This window comes from Carassius auratus, unplaced genomic scaffold (genome assembly GCF_003368295.1).
Source record: "Carassius auratus strain Wakin unplaced genomic scaffold, ASM336829v1 scaf_tig00041487, whole genome shotgun sequence".
Taxonomy (NCBI): Eukaryota; Metazoa; Chordata; class Actinopteri; order Cypriniformes; family Cyprinidae; genus Carassius; species Carassius auratus.
In genome coordinates, this window is record NW_020526652.1 from 136,220 (window position 1) to 152,400 (window position 16,181).

Consider the following 16,181-nt stretch of genomic DNA (forward strand, 5'->3'; position numbering starts at 1 on the left):
CTTTTAATGACAGGAAACCCAGAACAACTTAACATTGATGAGCTCATGAGGGATAAGTTCTGCCTGGTGAAGAGTACCTGAAAACCATAATTGAGTTCAGATATCATACAGTGAAAATGACTCCATTACAAGTTACAAAAAATTCACCTTCATTTTTTTTCTTCACATTTTGTTATTTTGCTGCCTTATGTTATAATGCTTTAAATTACTTTTTTCCACATCAGTTTACACTCCATACAGTAGTGAAACAAGATTTTCTGGTCTGATGAAATGCAAATCCATGTATAATGTTAGAGGAAACCAGATCTGCTCATCTCAAAAGTAAAGTGTGGTGGTAGAAGCCTCATGCTGAGGGACTGTTTTTCAGTGGCAGGGACTGAGGGACTCATCAGAGTAAAAGGAAAGCTCAATACACCAAAACATAGAGATGGCCTTAATGAAATCCCAGTCCAGAGCATTCCGAATCTCAGACTGGGCAGAAGGTTCACCTTCCAATAGGAAAATTACCCTAAGCACACAGCAAGAGTGGCTTATCTCTGTGAATGTCCTTAAGTGGCCCATGCAGCCACAGTCTGAGCTTTAACCTAATCAAACATTTCTGGAGAAACCTGAAAATGTGCGTGAGTGGTGAAGTCAAGATTGGCAGATAATTGCCAAATGCTGATGTGCAAAATCATATCCAAAAAGACTTAAGGTAGTGCAACTGGAGCAAACAGTCAGCTGTGGGTGGCAAGACACTATCAAAAGATCCCTGAGATAACATTGTGGAGAGACACAAGTCAGTATAAAAGGGTTATTCATGATGCTATGGTTTTAAATGCAACAGCTTGTGGGATGGTTTTAATGAGGATCAGTTGTAAAACTTCCTATTTCTCAAATCAGGAACAAGTCACAAATCAGATTCACTCGACTCATGCTAAGCTTAGTCCTTATTTTGTGACCGAAAAGCCTGCTTTGTAGTTGAACTCGTCAAAGCTAAACTAGGATTAGAGTGTCTGAAGTTATGTTTAATGCAAGTTGTTAATGCTAATGTAGTTAGCTTTAAGGTGAGCTATTTCATTGCTACAGGGCTTGGGGTTAGTTGTAACATCAATGAAACGATTTGCCACCTACCCCAAGCAAGTTTTAGTTTGATTAGTAGGTTTTCTTTTAAGGCTTGGAAGAGAAAAACAAACTGAGTGATGTCTCTCAGCATTTTGAATTTTAAATGAAAGTAGCAAACATGCTCCCAAACAAACTTCACTTTTATTATGGCCAGTTGCCATTAATGACAGAAACATGCTTACATGCACATACATACAACTTTAATCCATTTATTTATTAAATTATTTTTTTTCGTAATGCTTATTTCATAATGTTACATTTCACCCTGTGTATGTTACAACTAACCTGAACTATAGGATAAATTGTAACATTACACTGGTGTTTGAAACTAAACCATGAATTTTGTTAGCGCTGCAAATGGAACAGCTGTGTCATATCAAAGCAGACACGTACAACTAGTCTAACTGGTACAAGTTTGTATCACATTTGATTTTTTTAATTAATATTTCATATTGTTAATAATGATCAAATATATTTTTGTTATTTTACTTTATTATTAAAATGGTGTTGTTTTGTTTTTCAACAAATTTTACTGACTTTCCACTTTATTTTTTGGTAGTTCTTCTCTTTTCTCATTCATATTTGGGAGTGTTTGACTGAACCTTCTCACGCAGGACTTGCAACACCCACAAGTGCATTCTGTATTTTTTTAAGTTAAAACTCTGGCAACCACAGCTGCCAGTTTTTTACTGTAAATTTTATGGATTTTTATTTTATTTGACAGTATACAGGCACCATATTATGATATCAAAAATGCTGTTATTTTTCAACCCAAAAACTGGGTTGAGCCTGTTGGGTCATTCTTGGGGCTGTTTTTTTTTTTTTTTCAATGTTGGGTAGTTTTTGTGTTAGTCAGGTGCTTGGTCAGTCTCACAGACAGCCGAAAACAAATTCACCCCTCCTCCACCGGTATGTAACCCAGCCGGTTGAGTGCAGGTATTTTGCATCCTCTTCAGGAGATAGCAACTCAGCTCCATCGATAAGTTGCACTGTTTATTTATGGGCAGTGGGTATCAGTGTCGGTCACAGCTACTTTTGGCTTTGAGTGAAACCAAATGCCCTTTAAAAGAAAGTCTGTTCACTCGAAAGCCATATTTGCAACACCTCAGTCCAGCCAATGCATATGAGCAGTTTTAACCACACGTACACTGACTGAACGAGTAGGGTATTCCTGCAATACCGGAGACTTGCAGGATTGCATTTCTAGGACTCTATTTTTTGTGACAGTACCACATAGCTAACTCTATTCTTACAGAGGAGACCTGATGGGGGGAACTGAACTGAACTGAACAAAACTGTTCCACTCTTAGTAATATTTGTATATCATCTTTGTATATTTCAAGTTTTTGGGTTAGCCCACCATGCATTCTGTATCATATTTACCAAGCCTGTGGACTAAAAACAACCCAAATTAGGCAGTTTTAACCCAGGAGATTGAAAGTGTATAGGCTACAAATAAAAATGTTACTCATTAATTAAAATGTTAACTCTTACAGGTAACCCTTATTATCTTTATTATACAACAAAAGTGATTAAATTCTGGTGTGGGAAGATATTTGATAAAATTCACTCCTGTTTAAAGTTTGGTTATAGACAATAAGTCCATGCAAACTGTTCTCAAATTTATTTATTTTTCCCCCACTCACACAACTTTCTCAAGACTCTCAAATTGTCAGCATGTTTCAGAGATCCCAGACTTTCCCAAACCAAAGTAAGTAGATACAATTTATTTTTATGAATGACCCTGAAGCAGTGAATTCCTTGTTTATTTTCACCTGTTGCTTGTTACACATCTCAGTATCGGGCCTTTTCGCAATGAGAATCCAGCACCCTGTACTTGCCAAAACACTAATCTAGCAAACCAGTTTGTGTCAGAAGACGATATGGATGACCTGCAGAAACGCCGGGCAGAAGAGTTCAGACAACACCAGATCAGGTTACCCACAATTCCTCAGATCTCTTTAGTGTGGCACACACTTATTCCTCAGACTGAATGAACTGCTTGTAAAAAAAAAATGGCATGTGTCTTTCAGATCAGGTAAAGAAAATGATTTTCTTCTTCTCGTCCCGGCCAACACACCGCTCCAGTATCCGATGAGAGGATTCAGAGTGACTCCCATGAATAAAACACTCATTCCTGGTGAGTCTGATTTCTGTCTGTCCTTTATTTGATTGCTAATGATCTCAGGTTTCTTAAATGCATCTCCAGAAGATTACAGAGAGACATGCACAACCTCTCAGATTTAAAAAATGGTTCTGAATGCAGTCTCTTATTCTTATTCACATGATCCTTCAGAAATCATTCTGATTTGCTGCCATTAAATAGTTTAGGCTAAGCAAGTTTAAAAAAGTAAAAGAAAAGGAATTTATAAAGGTTGTATTAAATTGATTCATTAAAAGTACCAACATTTATGATTTTTTTTAAAAGAAGCCTATTTAAAATAAATGCTCCTCTTTTGAATGTTCTGTTCATCAAATCCTTCGATCACCTATACAATATAAGACTGTCAGTTGTTTTATTCATCTTTAACCATTTAATTAATTCAAGAAATGTATCACTATTAAAGGTCTAGCCCTGCAAACACAAAAGAGAGCGGTTTACAAGGTTTGTCCTGCTGAATATGGTGTTCTCACTAAAGGTGGTGGGTTTTGTTATATTGATCGTAATCATTGGTTTGTTTCAGACGGTCTCTGAATGGGGGTCTGCTGTTTTTCCTTTTTTTAATTGATGCTTTGTGAGCTTTTGATCTAAAGCTGTTAAAGGCTGTTAAAACATTTAGACCACTTAACTATTGATTACTATTGGGACATTAAGAGTCCTTCAATCAGCATGTTTTTGAACCAAATCACCTACCCTGCCTTTATTTTGGGTGTTTTTCAAAAGGATTCATCACGTGTGAAATGTATAAAATGAGGTCAAATTATATGAAATCTCTCCAGGTTTCTCTAAGGGTGCATAAAGGAGTGCTTTCAGTGATGAATGTCCAGGAAGGAGAGCAGGTGGAGGGCCAGAATGAGCAACATCTGAGCATCTCATCCAGCAGCCTCCAACAGCTCAACGACCTGCTGAGCAGACTGACCTACACCAGCACCATCTACCACATCAAGACGGAAGACCTCGGTACGTAACCTGTGACCTAAAGAATAGTTCACCTGAATTTTATCATTGTTTATTGTCATGTCATTCTATACCTGTTTAGACTTCTTCTGCGGAACACAGATTTTTGTTGAAGATTTTTAGGTTCCAAAAAACATTGGACCCAACTAAAAAAAATTAATTTTTCAAAATGACTTGGGGCTTGTCCAAAAACCCACACTTTAGGTCTTTGCACTTGACCACTTGTTTACATGCATGATATATTTCCTGTATTTGATCCAAGTGTTAAAGTGAGCATGAAGACCAGACATGTGTGTAGAGCTTTTCATTACCCCGATGGGTCACTCTTATAGTGTTTACAAAAATCCAAGTGTTTACAGTGTTTCAGCACTTTGCATTCTACAGGTGTTAATCATATAATTAGAATATCATCAAAAAGTTGATTTGAATTCCATTCAAAAAGTGAAACTTGTATATTATATTCTTTCATTACACACAGACTGATATTTCAAGTGTTTATTTCTTTTAATTTTGATGATTATAACTGACAACGAAGGAAAATCCAAAATTCATTATCTCAGAAAATTAGAATATTACTTAAGACCAATACAAAGAAAGGATTTTAAAAAATCTTGGCCAACTGAAAAGTATGAACATTAAAAGTATGAGCATGTACAGCACTCAATACTTAGTTGGGGCTCCTTTTGCCTGAATTACTGCAGCAATGCGGCGTGGCATGGAGTCGATCAGTCTGTGGCACTGCTCAGGTGTTATGAGAGCCCAGGTTGCTCTGATAGTGGCCTTCAGCTCTTCTGCATTCTTGGGTCTGGCATATCGCATCTTCCTCTTCACAATACCCATAGATCTTCTATGGGGTTAAGGTCAGGCGAGTTTGCTGGCCAGTTAAGAACAGGGATACCATGGTCCTTAAACCAGGTACTGGTAGCTTCGGCACTGTGTGCAGGTGCCAAGTCCTGTTGGAAAATTAAATTTGCATCTCCATAAAGTTGGTCAGCACCAGGAAGCATGAAGTGCTCTAAAGCTCCCTGGTATACGTCTGCGTTGACCTTGGACCTCAGAAAACACCTTGGACCAACACCAGCAGATGATATTGAACCACAAACCATCACTGACTGTGGAAACTCTACACTGGACCTCAAGCAACGTGGATTGTGTGCCTTTCTTCCTCCAGACTCTGGGACCCTGATATCCAAAGGAAATGCTAAATTTACTTTCATCAGAGAACATAACTTTGGACCACTCAGACCAAACTGTTCTTATGCTGCTCATTTATCGTCCACCAAAACCTAATCCTTTATTTTTTTCTGAGTTTACCGAGTTGCTGACACTTCTTAGTCCACTCTGTCCGTCTATGGTCTTGACTGGTGATGTCAATTTCCATATTGATAATCCAAACAGTGTCAAAACTGCTACCTTTTTGGACATTTTTGATGGTTTTGACTTTAAACAGCATGTTACTTTTCCGACCCATAGGCTGGGCCATATATTGGATGTGGTATGTTCTGCTGGTGTTGGTATCCAATCTCTGGATATGAGTATAAGTGACCATAGACTTATTACTTTTGATATAAATGTTAAGTCCTCACAATCCATTTCTGAGCGCACTATCAAATTCCGTAACATCACAGCACATGGACTTCACTCTTTTTTCGACTTTTGTCTCTGGGCTTCCCACTACTAACTCCGTGGAGCACTATAATTCCTCACTTTTGGATGAGTTCACACCTGTGCGAGAACGGCTTGTTACTTTTAGGAAACCCTGTCCATGGTTTACCCTGGATTTACGTTTAATGAAAGCTGCCGGAAGACAATTAGAACGGCAGTACAAAAAATCTTGCCTGACGGTGCACAGGCTTCTTTACACTGAACAACAGTCTGCTTACCATTCTGCCTTGAATACTGCACGTAAGAGCTACTATTCAAGCATCATTGGTATCGCTACAACAAATTCTAAATCGCTGTTTAAGACTGTTGACAATCTTTTCAAACCAACTAAGGCCATTGTTCATTCCTCTGTTGACCAGTGTAATAAGTTTCTTCATTATTTCACTGGTAAGGTTGAGGGTATATATAGCACTTTAAATACCATCACTCCTCTTGAGCTAGTTAATATCCAGACTTCAAACTTCCCAACTACTACCTTTTCAAACTTTGAAATGGTCGGAGATTATTTTATTATAAGTACAGTGAAGTCCATGAACTCTACAACCAGTATTTTAGATCCGGTTCCCTGCTCGGTCATCATGAACTGCCTTGCATCAATCTGCCCTTTTATGACTTCAATTGTGAACTTGTCATTGACTTCTGGAATTGTTCCTCCAGAACTAAAAATAGCTGCCATTACACCAGTCCCTAAGAAGACTGGTTGTGATGTATCTGATTTATCCAATTACAGGCCGATTTCTAACCTCCCATTCATGGCTAAAGTTCTTGAGCATGTTGTGGCTGTTCAGTTAAATAATCACCTAGCTATGAACAGTCTCTTTGAACTTTTCCAATATGGGTTCTGAAGAGGGCATAGTACTGAAACCGCTTTAATTAGGGTCGTAAATGATCTTCTTATCATGGCTGATTCAGGTGCATGCAGTATTTGATCTTGTTAGACCTCAGTGCTGCTTTTGACACTATATGTCACTCTCTTCTGCTTGACAGGCTGGAAAATTGGTTGGGTCTTTCTGGAGCTGTCCTCAATTGGTTTCGGTCTTATTTAACAAATTGTTCCCAGTTTGTTGGTTTGGGTAACTACAAATCAGATACCGTGCCTGTTCGACAGGGAGTTCCTCAGGGTTCAATATTGGGTCCAATATTATTTAATATTTATATGCTTCCACTTTGGCAGATCATTAGGAAACATGGTCTTGGGTATCACTGCTATGCGGATGATACGCAGATTTACATCACCACTAGTCCTGATGTCCATTGCTCATTAATAGCTTTGCGTGGTTGTTTATCAGAGATCAGTATCTGGATGCATAACAACTTCCTGAAGCTGAATGGCTCCAAGACTGAACTGATGCAGATTGGTACAGTTGCAGCTACTCGTAAGGCCGAGCAGATCAGTTTGATTGTTGATTCCTGTACGGTAATCCCCACTTCACAGGTGCGAAATCTTCATTTTTGTCATTTTTGATCCACAATTATCATTTGAAGCACACATAAAACACATCTCTAAAACTGCATTTTTCCACCTGAGAAACATAGCTCAACTTAGACCTTTTCTCTCTTTTGTATACACAGAAAGGCTTATACATGCCTTCATAACAACTAGGTTAGATTATTGTAATGCCTTGTTCTCTGGCCTTCCAGCTAAATCGTTGAGCAAGCTTCAGTATATGCAAAATTCTGTCGCTCGTGTGTTCACTTGTACTTCTCATGAACACATTACACCGGTTCTTTCACAATTACACTGTCTTCCCGTAAATGCGAGAATTGATTTTAAAATTCTTATTTTAACATACAAGGCACTTCATGGGACTGCACCTGAGTATCTTTGTGATCTCATCAGTCCTTATATTCCATCACGCTCTCTTCGCTCTACTAAGGCCTGGTTCACACGGGACAATTTTAAAATTGTCGGCCGATTTTCCAAACCTGAGAGACCCAACACACGGCGATAAAAAAAATCACGGGTCTAACAGTTTTGGTCGTTCAGTGTGTGGTGTGCAGCCACACGGCAAAATCAACACATCACACACGAACATATTTGACTCCCGAGCATTCCCAGGTCAGACAGGAAATCTCGCAAAATCCCTCGAGATCAAACGTGACTTCAGAGTAAACAATCATGGCGGACGAAGAGGATGCAGTGGCCATAGTTTGTGCTTTGTTTTTAACGGAAAAAAAACATAAGAAAAACAAGAAAAGGCGATGGTCAAAGAGGTGGAGACAACGCGAGCATGGACTATACTTGCTACATCATGATATGGAGGTAAGTTGTTGTTTTATCTCATAGAAATGTTGTTACGTACTACACAGATTAATAACCGTTGAAATAAACGTTCATATATTCGTTTCCATGTACTCTGGTGGACTGCAGTTGTGGATGTAGTTATGCCCATCGACTTTATTTGTATTTGTTATATTTGTTATATTATATACGCCGGCTGTTTTGATTTTGTTTCCCGGTACTTCCTCATCGCCTCGTCACCTCGCTTTCTGATTGGCTACACGCCACATTCCACAGGCTGCGTGATTGTTTGTCCTCGGGAGACACCACACACGAGAAGAAATCGGGCCAAATAAATCCAACATGTTGGATATCCCCAATTTGAGATCGGAGCGGCTAAAATCGGCCTAATTATCCTGCCGTGTGAACCAGCCTTAACTCTTTCACTTCACCAGCCATCATGTAAGCTAAAGACCATGGGGGAAAGAGCCTTTTCATATAAAGCCCCTAGCTATGGAATGTACTTCCTCTGCAGGTCAGAAATGCACCAATGTTGTGTGATTTTAAAAAGTTGATTAAGTCACATTTATTCAAGACTGTCTTTCTCTAATGAATTGTTGTATTGCTTTTGGTGTTTTGTTTTATTTTATTTATTACTTAATTACTGTAGCGCTTTCGGTTTAAGAAAGCTTATTTTATTATTATTATTATTAATGGTCATCTTTTGGACAACTGTCAAGTCAGCAGTCTTCCCCATGATTGTGAAGACCAGGTGTCTTCAATATTGAACCTTTTCACAATATTCTAATTTTCTGAGATACTAAATTTGGAATTTTTCCTTAGTTGTCAGTTATAATAATCAAAATTAAAAGAAATAAACATTTGAAATATATCAGTCTGTGTGTAATAAATGAATATAATATACAAGTTTCACTTTTTGAATGGAATTAGTGAAATAAATCAACTTTTTGATGATATTCTAATTATATAACCAGCACCTGTAAATGTCTTTTCAGTTTAGTAATAGTGGTGCTTCTAATTAAGTGATAAAAAGCAGTTGCAAATGTTGTACAAAATAAACATACTCATCCTAAAATGTGCAATACTTTGTTTTACTACCAAATTAATATCTAATAATCTATCACATTTAACTGTAAAGATTTCCGCAAAACCTTCTGAGATCCCTGCAAAAGTCTCATGATTTATTTCCAGAGCATGATGCACGATATGATACTCTTAGACTCAAATACCGCTCCAGAGAAGTATTCAAGATTCAAGTGTAGATTTAGCATGCATTAAGGCTGCTGCACTTTGTTGTTTTATTTCCAGTTGCATGCGCATGCTCTTAAATGGCCAAGACCAAAAATGTGGTATTTCGACAAGCCCTTGGAATATAATGATTCACACAAGGACAACTTTTATGATACTATTAAGTTTCATAAGACATATACTTTTTTTCATTAAACATCAATCTGAATGTACTGACTTTACAAATGCATTCATGTCCTTAGCGTACTTCTCTTTTGAGAATCATGAGGTCATATTCCCGATTGAGATCAGACGTTTGTCAGTTCCTGTTCTGTTTGACATGGGAAAAGGTGAGCTCAAATACTTACACTGTAGAAAAAATATATATTATATATATTTATTATATATATATATATACATATATATATATTGTTTTATGGTGTCTCCTTTATCTATACACCTTTTACCTGTTTCTTTATTATTCTCAGGTAGGTAAGGAAAGTCGACCCTGGACAAAACTATAAGCATTTCAAAAATACTTACAACTTGCTCAGTAGACTTCCCTGTGGTCAGTTCTTGCTTACGGCTCTTAAATTACTACTCTTGCAGACCATAACTTGTCAATAATAAATTACAGGTTTTATTAAAGTTAACAAAAGTTATATCAAAGTACAATAGTAAAGTTACAAAATCAAGGTATAATCAGCTGGTATCAGGCGTCGAGGGATACTGTGCTTGTTCAGTATTTTTGAAATGCTTATAGTTTTGTCCAGGGTCGACTTTCCTTACCTACCTGAGAATAATAAAGAAACAGGTAAAAGGTGTATAGATAAAGGAGACACCATAAAACATGGCGCCCCACTTTATGTATAGATAAAGGAGACACCATGCGCCATGTTTTATGGTGTCTCCTTTATTTATACACCTTTTACCTGTTTCTTTATTATTCTCAGGTAGGTAAGGAAAGTCGACCCTGGACAAAACTATAAGCATTTCAAAAATACTGAACAAGCACAGTATCCCTCGACGCCTGATACCAGCTGATTATACCTTGATTTTGTAACTTTACTATTGTACTTTGATATAACTTTTGTTAATTTTAATAAAACTTGTATTTTATTATTGACAAGTTATGGTCTGCAAGAGTAGTAATTTAAGAGCCGTAAGCAAGAACTGACCACAGGGAAGTCTACTGTGCAAGTTGTAAGTATTTTTGAAATGCTTATAGTTTTGTCCAGGGTCGACTTTCCTTACCTACCTGAGAATAATAAAGAAACAGGTAAAAGGTGTATAAATAAAGGAGACACCATAAAACAATATATATATATATATATATATATATATATAATATATATATATATATATATATATATATATATATATAATAAAATAAAATAAAATAAAACAGAACTATTACTTATAATAATAATAATAATAATAATCTGTGAAATTTATGGTATGGGAAACCAGCAGAAATGTACCTGAAGAAATATGGTAGCCACAATTTGTAGGACTTACATTGAAATACGGTACATTTAATTAACTGATATGATGTTAATATACCAACCTATCTTTATAATGTACCAACCATAAAACCACAGGTGATACTGAGAAAGCTATATGTGATCCTGAACCATAAAACCAGTCTTATGTGTCCATTTTTTTATGTTTATACATCATCTGAAAGCTGAAAGCTTTCCATTGATGTATGGTTTGTTATGATAGGAGAATATTTGGCAGAGATACAACTACTTGAAAATCTGGAATCTGAGGGTGCAAAAAAATATTGCCTCTGAGAAAAGTTGTCCAAATGAATTCTTATCATTGCATATTATTAATAAAAAATTTAGTTTTTATATATTTACAGTAGGAAATTTACAAGATATCTTCATGCAGCATAATCTTTACCAAAATCTTTAGCCTGGTCCCACTTTATATTGTGTCCCTAATACCTGTGTACTTACATAGTAACTAGATGTGTTCATATTATGTAACCACAGTGTAAGTAAAAATAGCTGTAATGTTTGTCTAACTACACATATGTAACAAGCCACTGAATGGTACAGATGTGTAACAGGACATTGGTAACAACACTTTTTGGTAATGAAAGTACAAATGTGTAACATGACTAACAGCACATTTTGGTAAAGAAAGTGTTACACTTTACATTAAATGTATCATGTAATTACTCTGATGTTACACAGCAGCAGCCAGTAAGTTAGGTTTTACATAGAAATTGTGGTTGGTGCCAAAAATGTTACACTTTATATTAAGTGTACAGTTCATGAGGAGTTACCATGCAAGTACACTGGTATTACAGTGGTGCACCAACTCCAACTCGAGATCCAACTACTCTTACTTTACATATCCCTAAACCTTCCCATTCCCACCCCCCGGATCCTATTTCCACCCCTAAACCTTCCCATTTCCACCCCCCGGATCCCATTTCCACCCCTTGGATTAAATGGTTCCAATTACTCTTATAAATATTGTTGTTACAAAATGTAGTTATAAAATTCCTGTTACACAAGTACTTAGTGAAGTGAAAAAAAGTATTGTGACCAATGTCCTGTTACACATTTGTACTTACACAAACCATCTGAGGATGTTGCTACAGAAATATTACAGCTGTATATGCTATGTACCTATGTGTACTTACACTATGGTTACATACTACGGACATATGCAGTTACTGTGTTAGCACACAGGTAGGGACACTTAATAAAGAGGGTCCAATTTAACAACAAAAGCCCTAACAAAAAACCTAAATGTACATAATAATAATAATAATAATAAAAAATGTCTCAATCAAAAACCATTAATTGTGAAATTTCATAGAAGGGATTCTGGGTCTTGTTCTTTTTCACAGCCATTTTTTTTTTAATTACATAAAACATCCCAATTAAATCTTTACAGTTTTTATATTAAGTTTAGATCACAGAACTTTTTTTCATCAATATTTTTACACCGTTCTTATAGAGTGCAGTGTGTGCTTCTAAACAGTTATTTTATTATCATTTATTTATTATAGTTTTATTAATATTTTTAATAGCATTTATTTTTATATTCAGTTTTCATTTTAGTTTTAGTGATTTTGTTATGGACTTTCTGTCATTTTTATTGATATTACAGTGTAATCACAGTGTCTTTATCATGTGAACACAAACACCATAATAATTGTCTATCTCTCTCTCTCTCTCTCTCTCTCTGTAGATGTGAACTCTCAGGTGACTGTGCTAGTAAAAGCATTTCTGCGTTACAAAGAACTAAATGTCCTCATCAACAGTATCCGTGTGAACTACCCAAAAATAAAGATCATTGTTGCTGATGACAGTCTGAACCCAGAGAAGGTGGTCGGTGACAATATAGAGCACTACATAATGCCCCCAGCACAGGTACAAACCTCAGGTTTTTCAAGTTGACTGTTAATATAATCTTCCTGACGTGTGAAGGTTACTTGTTTCATTGTTTGGCTTTTCAGGGCTGGTTTGCAGGAAGAAATCTGGCAGTGTCGCAGGTCACCACTAAATATTTCCTGTGGGTGGATGATGACTTTGTGTTTCTCAATGAGACGCGCATTGAGAGCTTTGTGAACATTATGGAAGCCGTTCCTGAACTAGATGTGGTAATAAAAACAAACAAAAAAAAAACAAGTCTGCTCACCAAGGCTGCATTTATTTGATAAAAATACAGTAAAACAGTAATATTGTGAATATTATTACAATCTAAAATAATCTATAGTATTTATAGTTCACTAAAGTATGAAAAATATTGTTCAAACCAATGAAGACTTTTATTGTGTCCAGATCTTATTTTATGTTTGTGAAAGACCTTGACTGATTTTGACCTTCTCTTTTTGTATCTTATTCTTTCTCTCTCCATCAGGTTGGTGGTCAGGTAGGAAGAAATCAGTTTGCCTTCCGGCTGAAATACGAGGAAGGGAACAGCGAGGAAGGCGGCTGTATCACGCGTGTCACTCGTACCCATGCGCCCCTGCCGGGTTTCAATGGCTGCTTCTTTGCAGATGGAGTCGTCAACTACTTCCTGGGCCGGACGGAGGCTGTGCGGAGGGTCGGTTTTGACCCGTTCCTCAAAAGAGTGGCTCACACTGGTGAGTGGATCTTAAAACATTCAGATCAGATTAAGTCAACCATTTATTTAGATTAAGTCTGTTATTTAAAGTTGCCCAAAGACCTGACTATTGTGAAACTATACGCTTTGATATACTATATTCATCCATTGTGGTACAGATTTTGATTAATTGTCCAAGAACAACAGTTTATGACAGCTGACAAATGAGAAATGTGAATGGAGCTTATTCTTGATCCACGGTGAACAAATCATTTACATGCCAGCTATAGAGATAGAGATGCCAGAGATAATAAGTGTTTATTCAAGAATCTGTTTTCATTCTAATATTCCCAACAGAATTCTTCATTGATGGGCTTGGAGATCTATTAGTTGCCACCTGTAAAGGTCTCAGTATTGGTCATCAAAAACACAGTTCCACGAACAAGTATGTTTCCTACAGGCATCCTCCCAGAAGTGATTCACGGGCGAAGATGACCCACCATTTTTTCAAGAACCATCTGAAATGTATCAAATACTAAGGAGGCATTTGCAGGTGAAAACATGCCATTCCTCACACCTCATTAATCATTGGATTTTTTATTTTTTTTTTACTCTACAAATCAAAGGTTTGGATCTACTTATTCACAAGAAAGCTTGTTTTTTACCATTGAATAAAAAACAAATAGCTATTTTTCAAAATTCAGATTTTTTTTCTTCGCTATTCTGATTTTACATCTCAAAATGTAGACTTTGTTTCTCGCAGTTTTCCTCTTTTTTCAGATTATGAATTTAAATTTCTTGTAACTTTTTTCTCTCATAATTCTGAGTCTGTATTCTTTGTTCTTTTTTTTTCCCACAATTTTTGCCTTTTTTTTTTAAATTGTACGTTTATATCACAATTATGACTCTTTTTTATTTTTCTCTTCTAAATCACAAGAAAAAAGTCCAAAATTATGAATTGTGAGATTAGAAACCCAGGTACTTGCCCGACTGATATATCCTTGCCAAAAGTTGCAAATTGCCATTCAATCTTTTAGTCCATGGAAAACATGCTTACAAAGTCATTAAAGCTATAAAAGACAGATGAAGAATGAGAATTATATAGTGACCAAACATATTTACTAAACTTAATGTTTTCATGGTCTGTCAATGAGCACTGGTTGACTGGGTTTGATTTCCCTTCCTTCATATCCACTCGAAAAGGGTTTTTTTTTTGTTTTTGTTTTTTGTTTTTTACTTAATTTAATTTGTGGCAAATGAAGTAATGGCCTATGGGTTGGATGTTCATGTGGGTAACTGGTAATGATTTCAGGATAAGGAGGGTGAAAATGATAGTGTTACATTCCTGTTTTTTTATAAGTGGATCATACAATTTTTAAGTGAAGTATATAAAAGTGTACGCTGCTAAATATTACAGCTTATCTGGGAGTTCATTTTAAAAAATTTTTTAAATGTTATCGCCTTATTTTTTAGAACATTCAAAGGTAGTTCATTCAGAAATAATGTTCATAACAATGGGAGTGTTAGCAAAGTGTTCTTACTTTGTTAGCTGAAAGCACATTAACAAGTGAACTGAAAACAAGTGTTGCAGTTCCTGTAAATCACCTGTTTACTGTACACTCTCCAGAATTGTTTTTTACAAAAACTGTCACTGGGGGGATGTTGGGTGGTACTGCCCCGTGACAGTTTTTGTACCTAATTTTTTCTGAGAGTGTAGGATTAAAACTCAAGTTCATTTTTGCTTGAGGTAGAATTTTTTAGATTTTAAATATATTTTGATGGCGTAACCTGCATATTACTTATTTATATAGTAGTCAGATTTGTATTTTATTTGATCAAATCAACAGGCCTGCAAAGTCAAGTCAAGTCAAGTGACCTTATTTATATAGCGCTTTAAACAAAATACATTGGTGTCAAAGCAACTGAACAACATTCATTAGGAAAACAGTGTGTCAATAATGCAAAATGATAGTTAAAGGCAGTTCATCATGAATTCAGTGATGTCATCTCTGTTCAGTTGAATAGTCTCTGTGCATTTATTTGCAATCAAGTCAACGATATCGCTGTAGATAAAGTGACCCCAAACATCATTGTCACAAATGTCAAAGTGTCATCGGTCCTTTGGTCTTTGCATGTTACTGGAACAATATGATCACTAAATACATTGCAGTGCCAATAAAGATTCAATGCTCTGTTGTCATTTTATTTTTTGAGAAAATTATTTGTTGTTTCTAGTCTTCAGCTTATGTATCCACTGTAGAAGTAAGCTATTTCTGCCAATGTCCGATTCAGATCATAAGCCTGCTATAGATAAATAACTAGAAGAACAACAAGTGTAGGAAGTATAGTAAACATTAAACTTGCACTATAAACCAATGTGTTCATGATTAGAACAACACATTTAAAATATGATATCAATCAGCATAACGGACTGTTTTTCTACAGCTAAGATAACTCCAAGTGAATGACACCTGAAGCTTCGCACATTTCAGGTTACCAATACAAAATGTCAGTTGCATCATCCATGTGAAACGGCATCAACTCAAATGCACACTAAAGATATGAGTGTTTTCATCTTTCAAGAAATTACATTTTTATCCGCCATTTTCAACCTGGTCTCATAAAAATAGGTACCTCTGCACTTTTTGTACAACACCGTTTTACATACCCAACTGCACATTTCGCAAGCAGTTTCAAAGAGAAATGTCCACTGATGCACTAAAACATTGGTTCAATTCATGAACCTAGCACGTT

At 36.2% G+C, this 16,181-nt stretch overlaps 1 protein-coding gene across 1 annotated transcript; it reads left to right on the top strand.

Moving 5' to 3' along the window:
• The first annotated feature begins 2,987 nt into the window (after positions 1 to 2,987).
• On the top strand, positions 2,988 to 13,966 carry LOC113085425 (beta-1,4 N-acetylgalactosaminyltransferase 2-like). Its single transcript, XM_026255127.1, has 9 exons — positions 2,988 to 3,040; positions 3,138 to 3,244; positions 3,672 to 3,709; positions 4,045 to 4,225; positions 9,620 to 9,706; positions 12,570 to 12,751; positions 12,838 to 12,981; positions 13,242 to 13,467; positions 13,785 to 13,966. Exons 1-9 carry the CDS (start codon positions 2,988 to 2,990, stop codon positions 13,964 to 13,966), a joined length of 1,200 nt encoding a protein of 399 aa, XP_026110912.1.
• Positions 13,967 to 16,181: the final 2,215 nt, after the last annotated feature.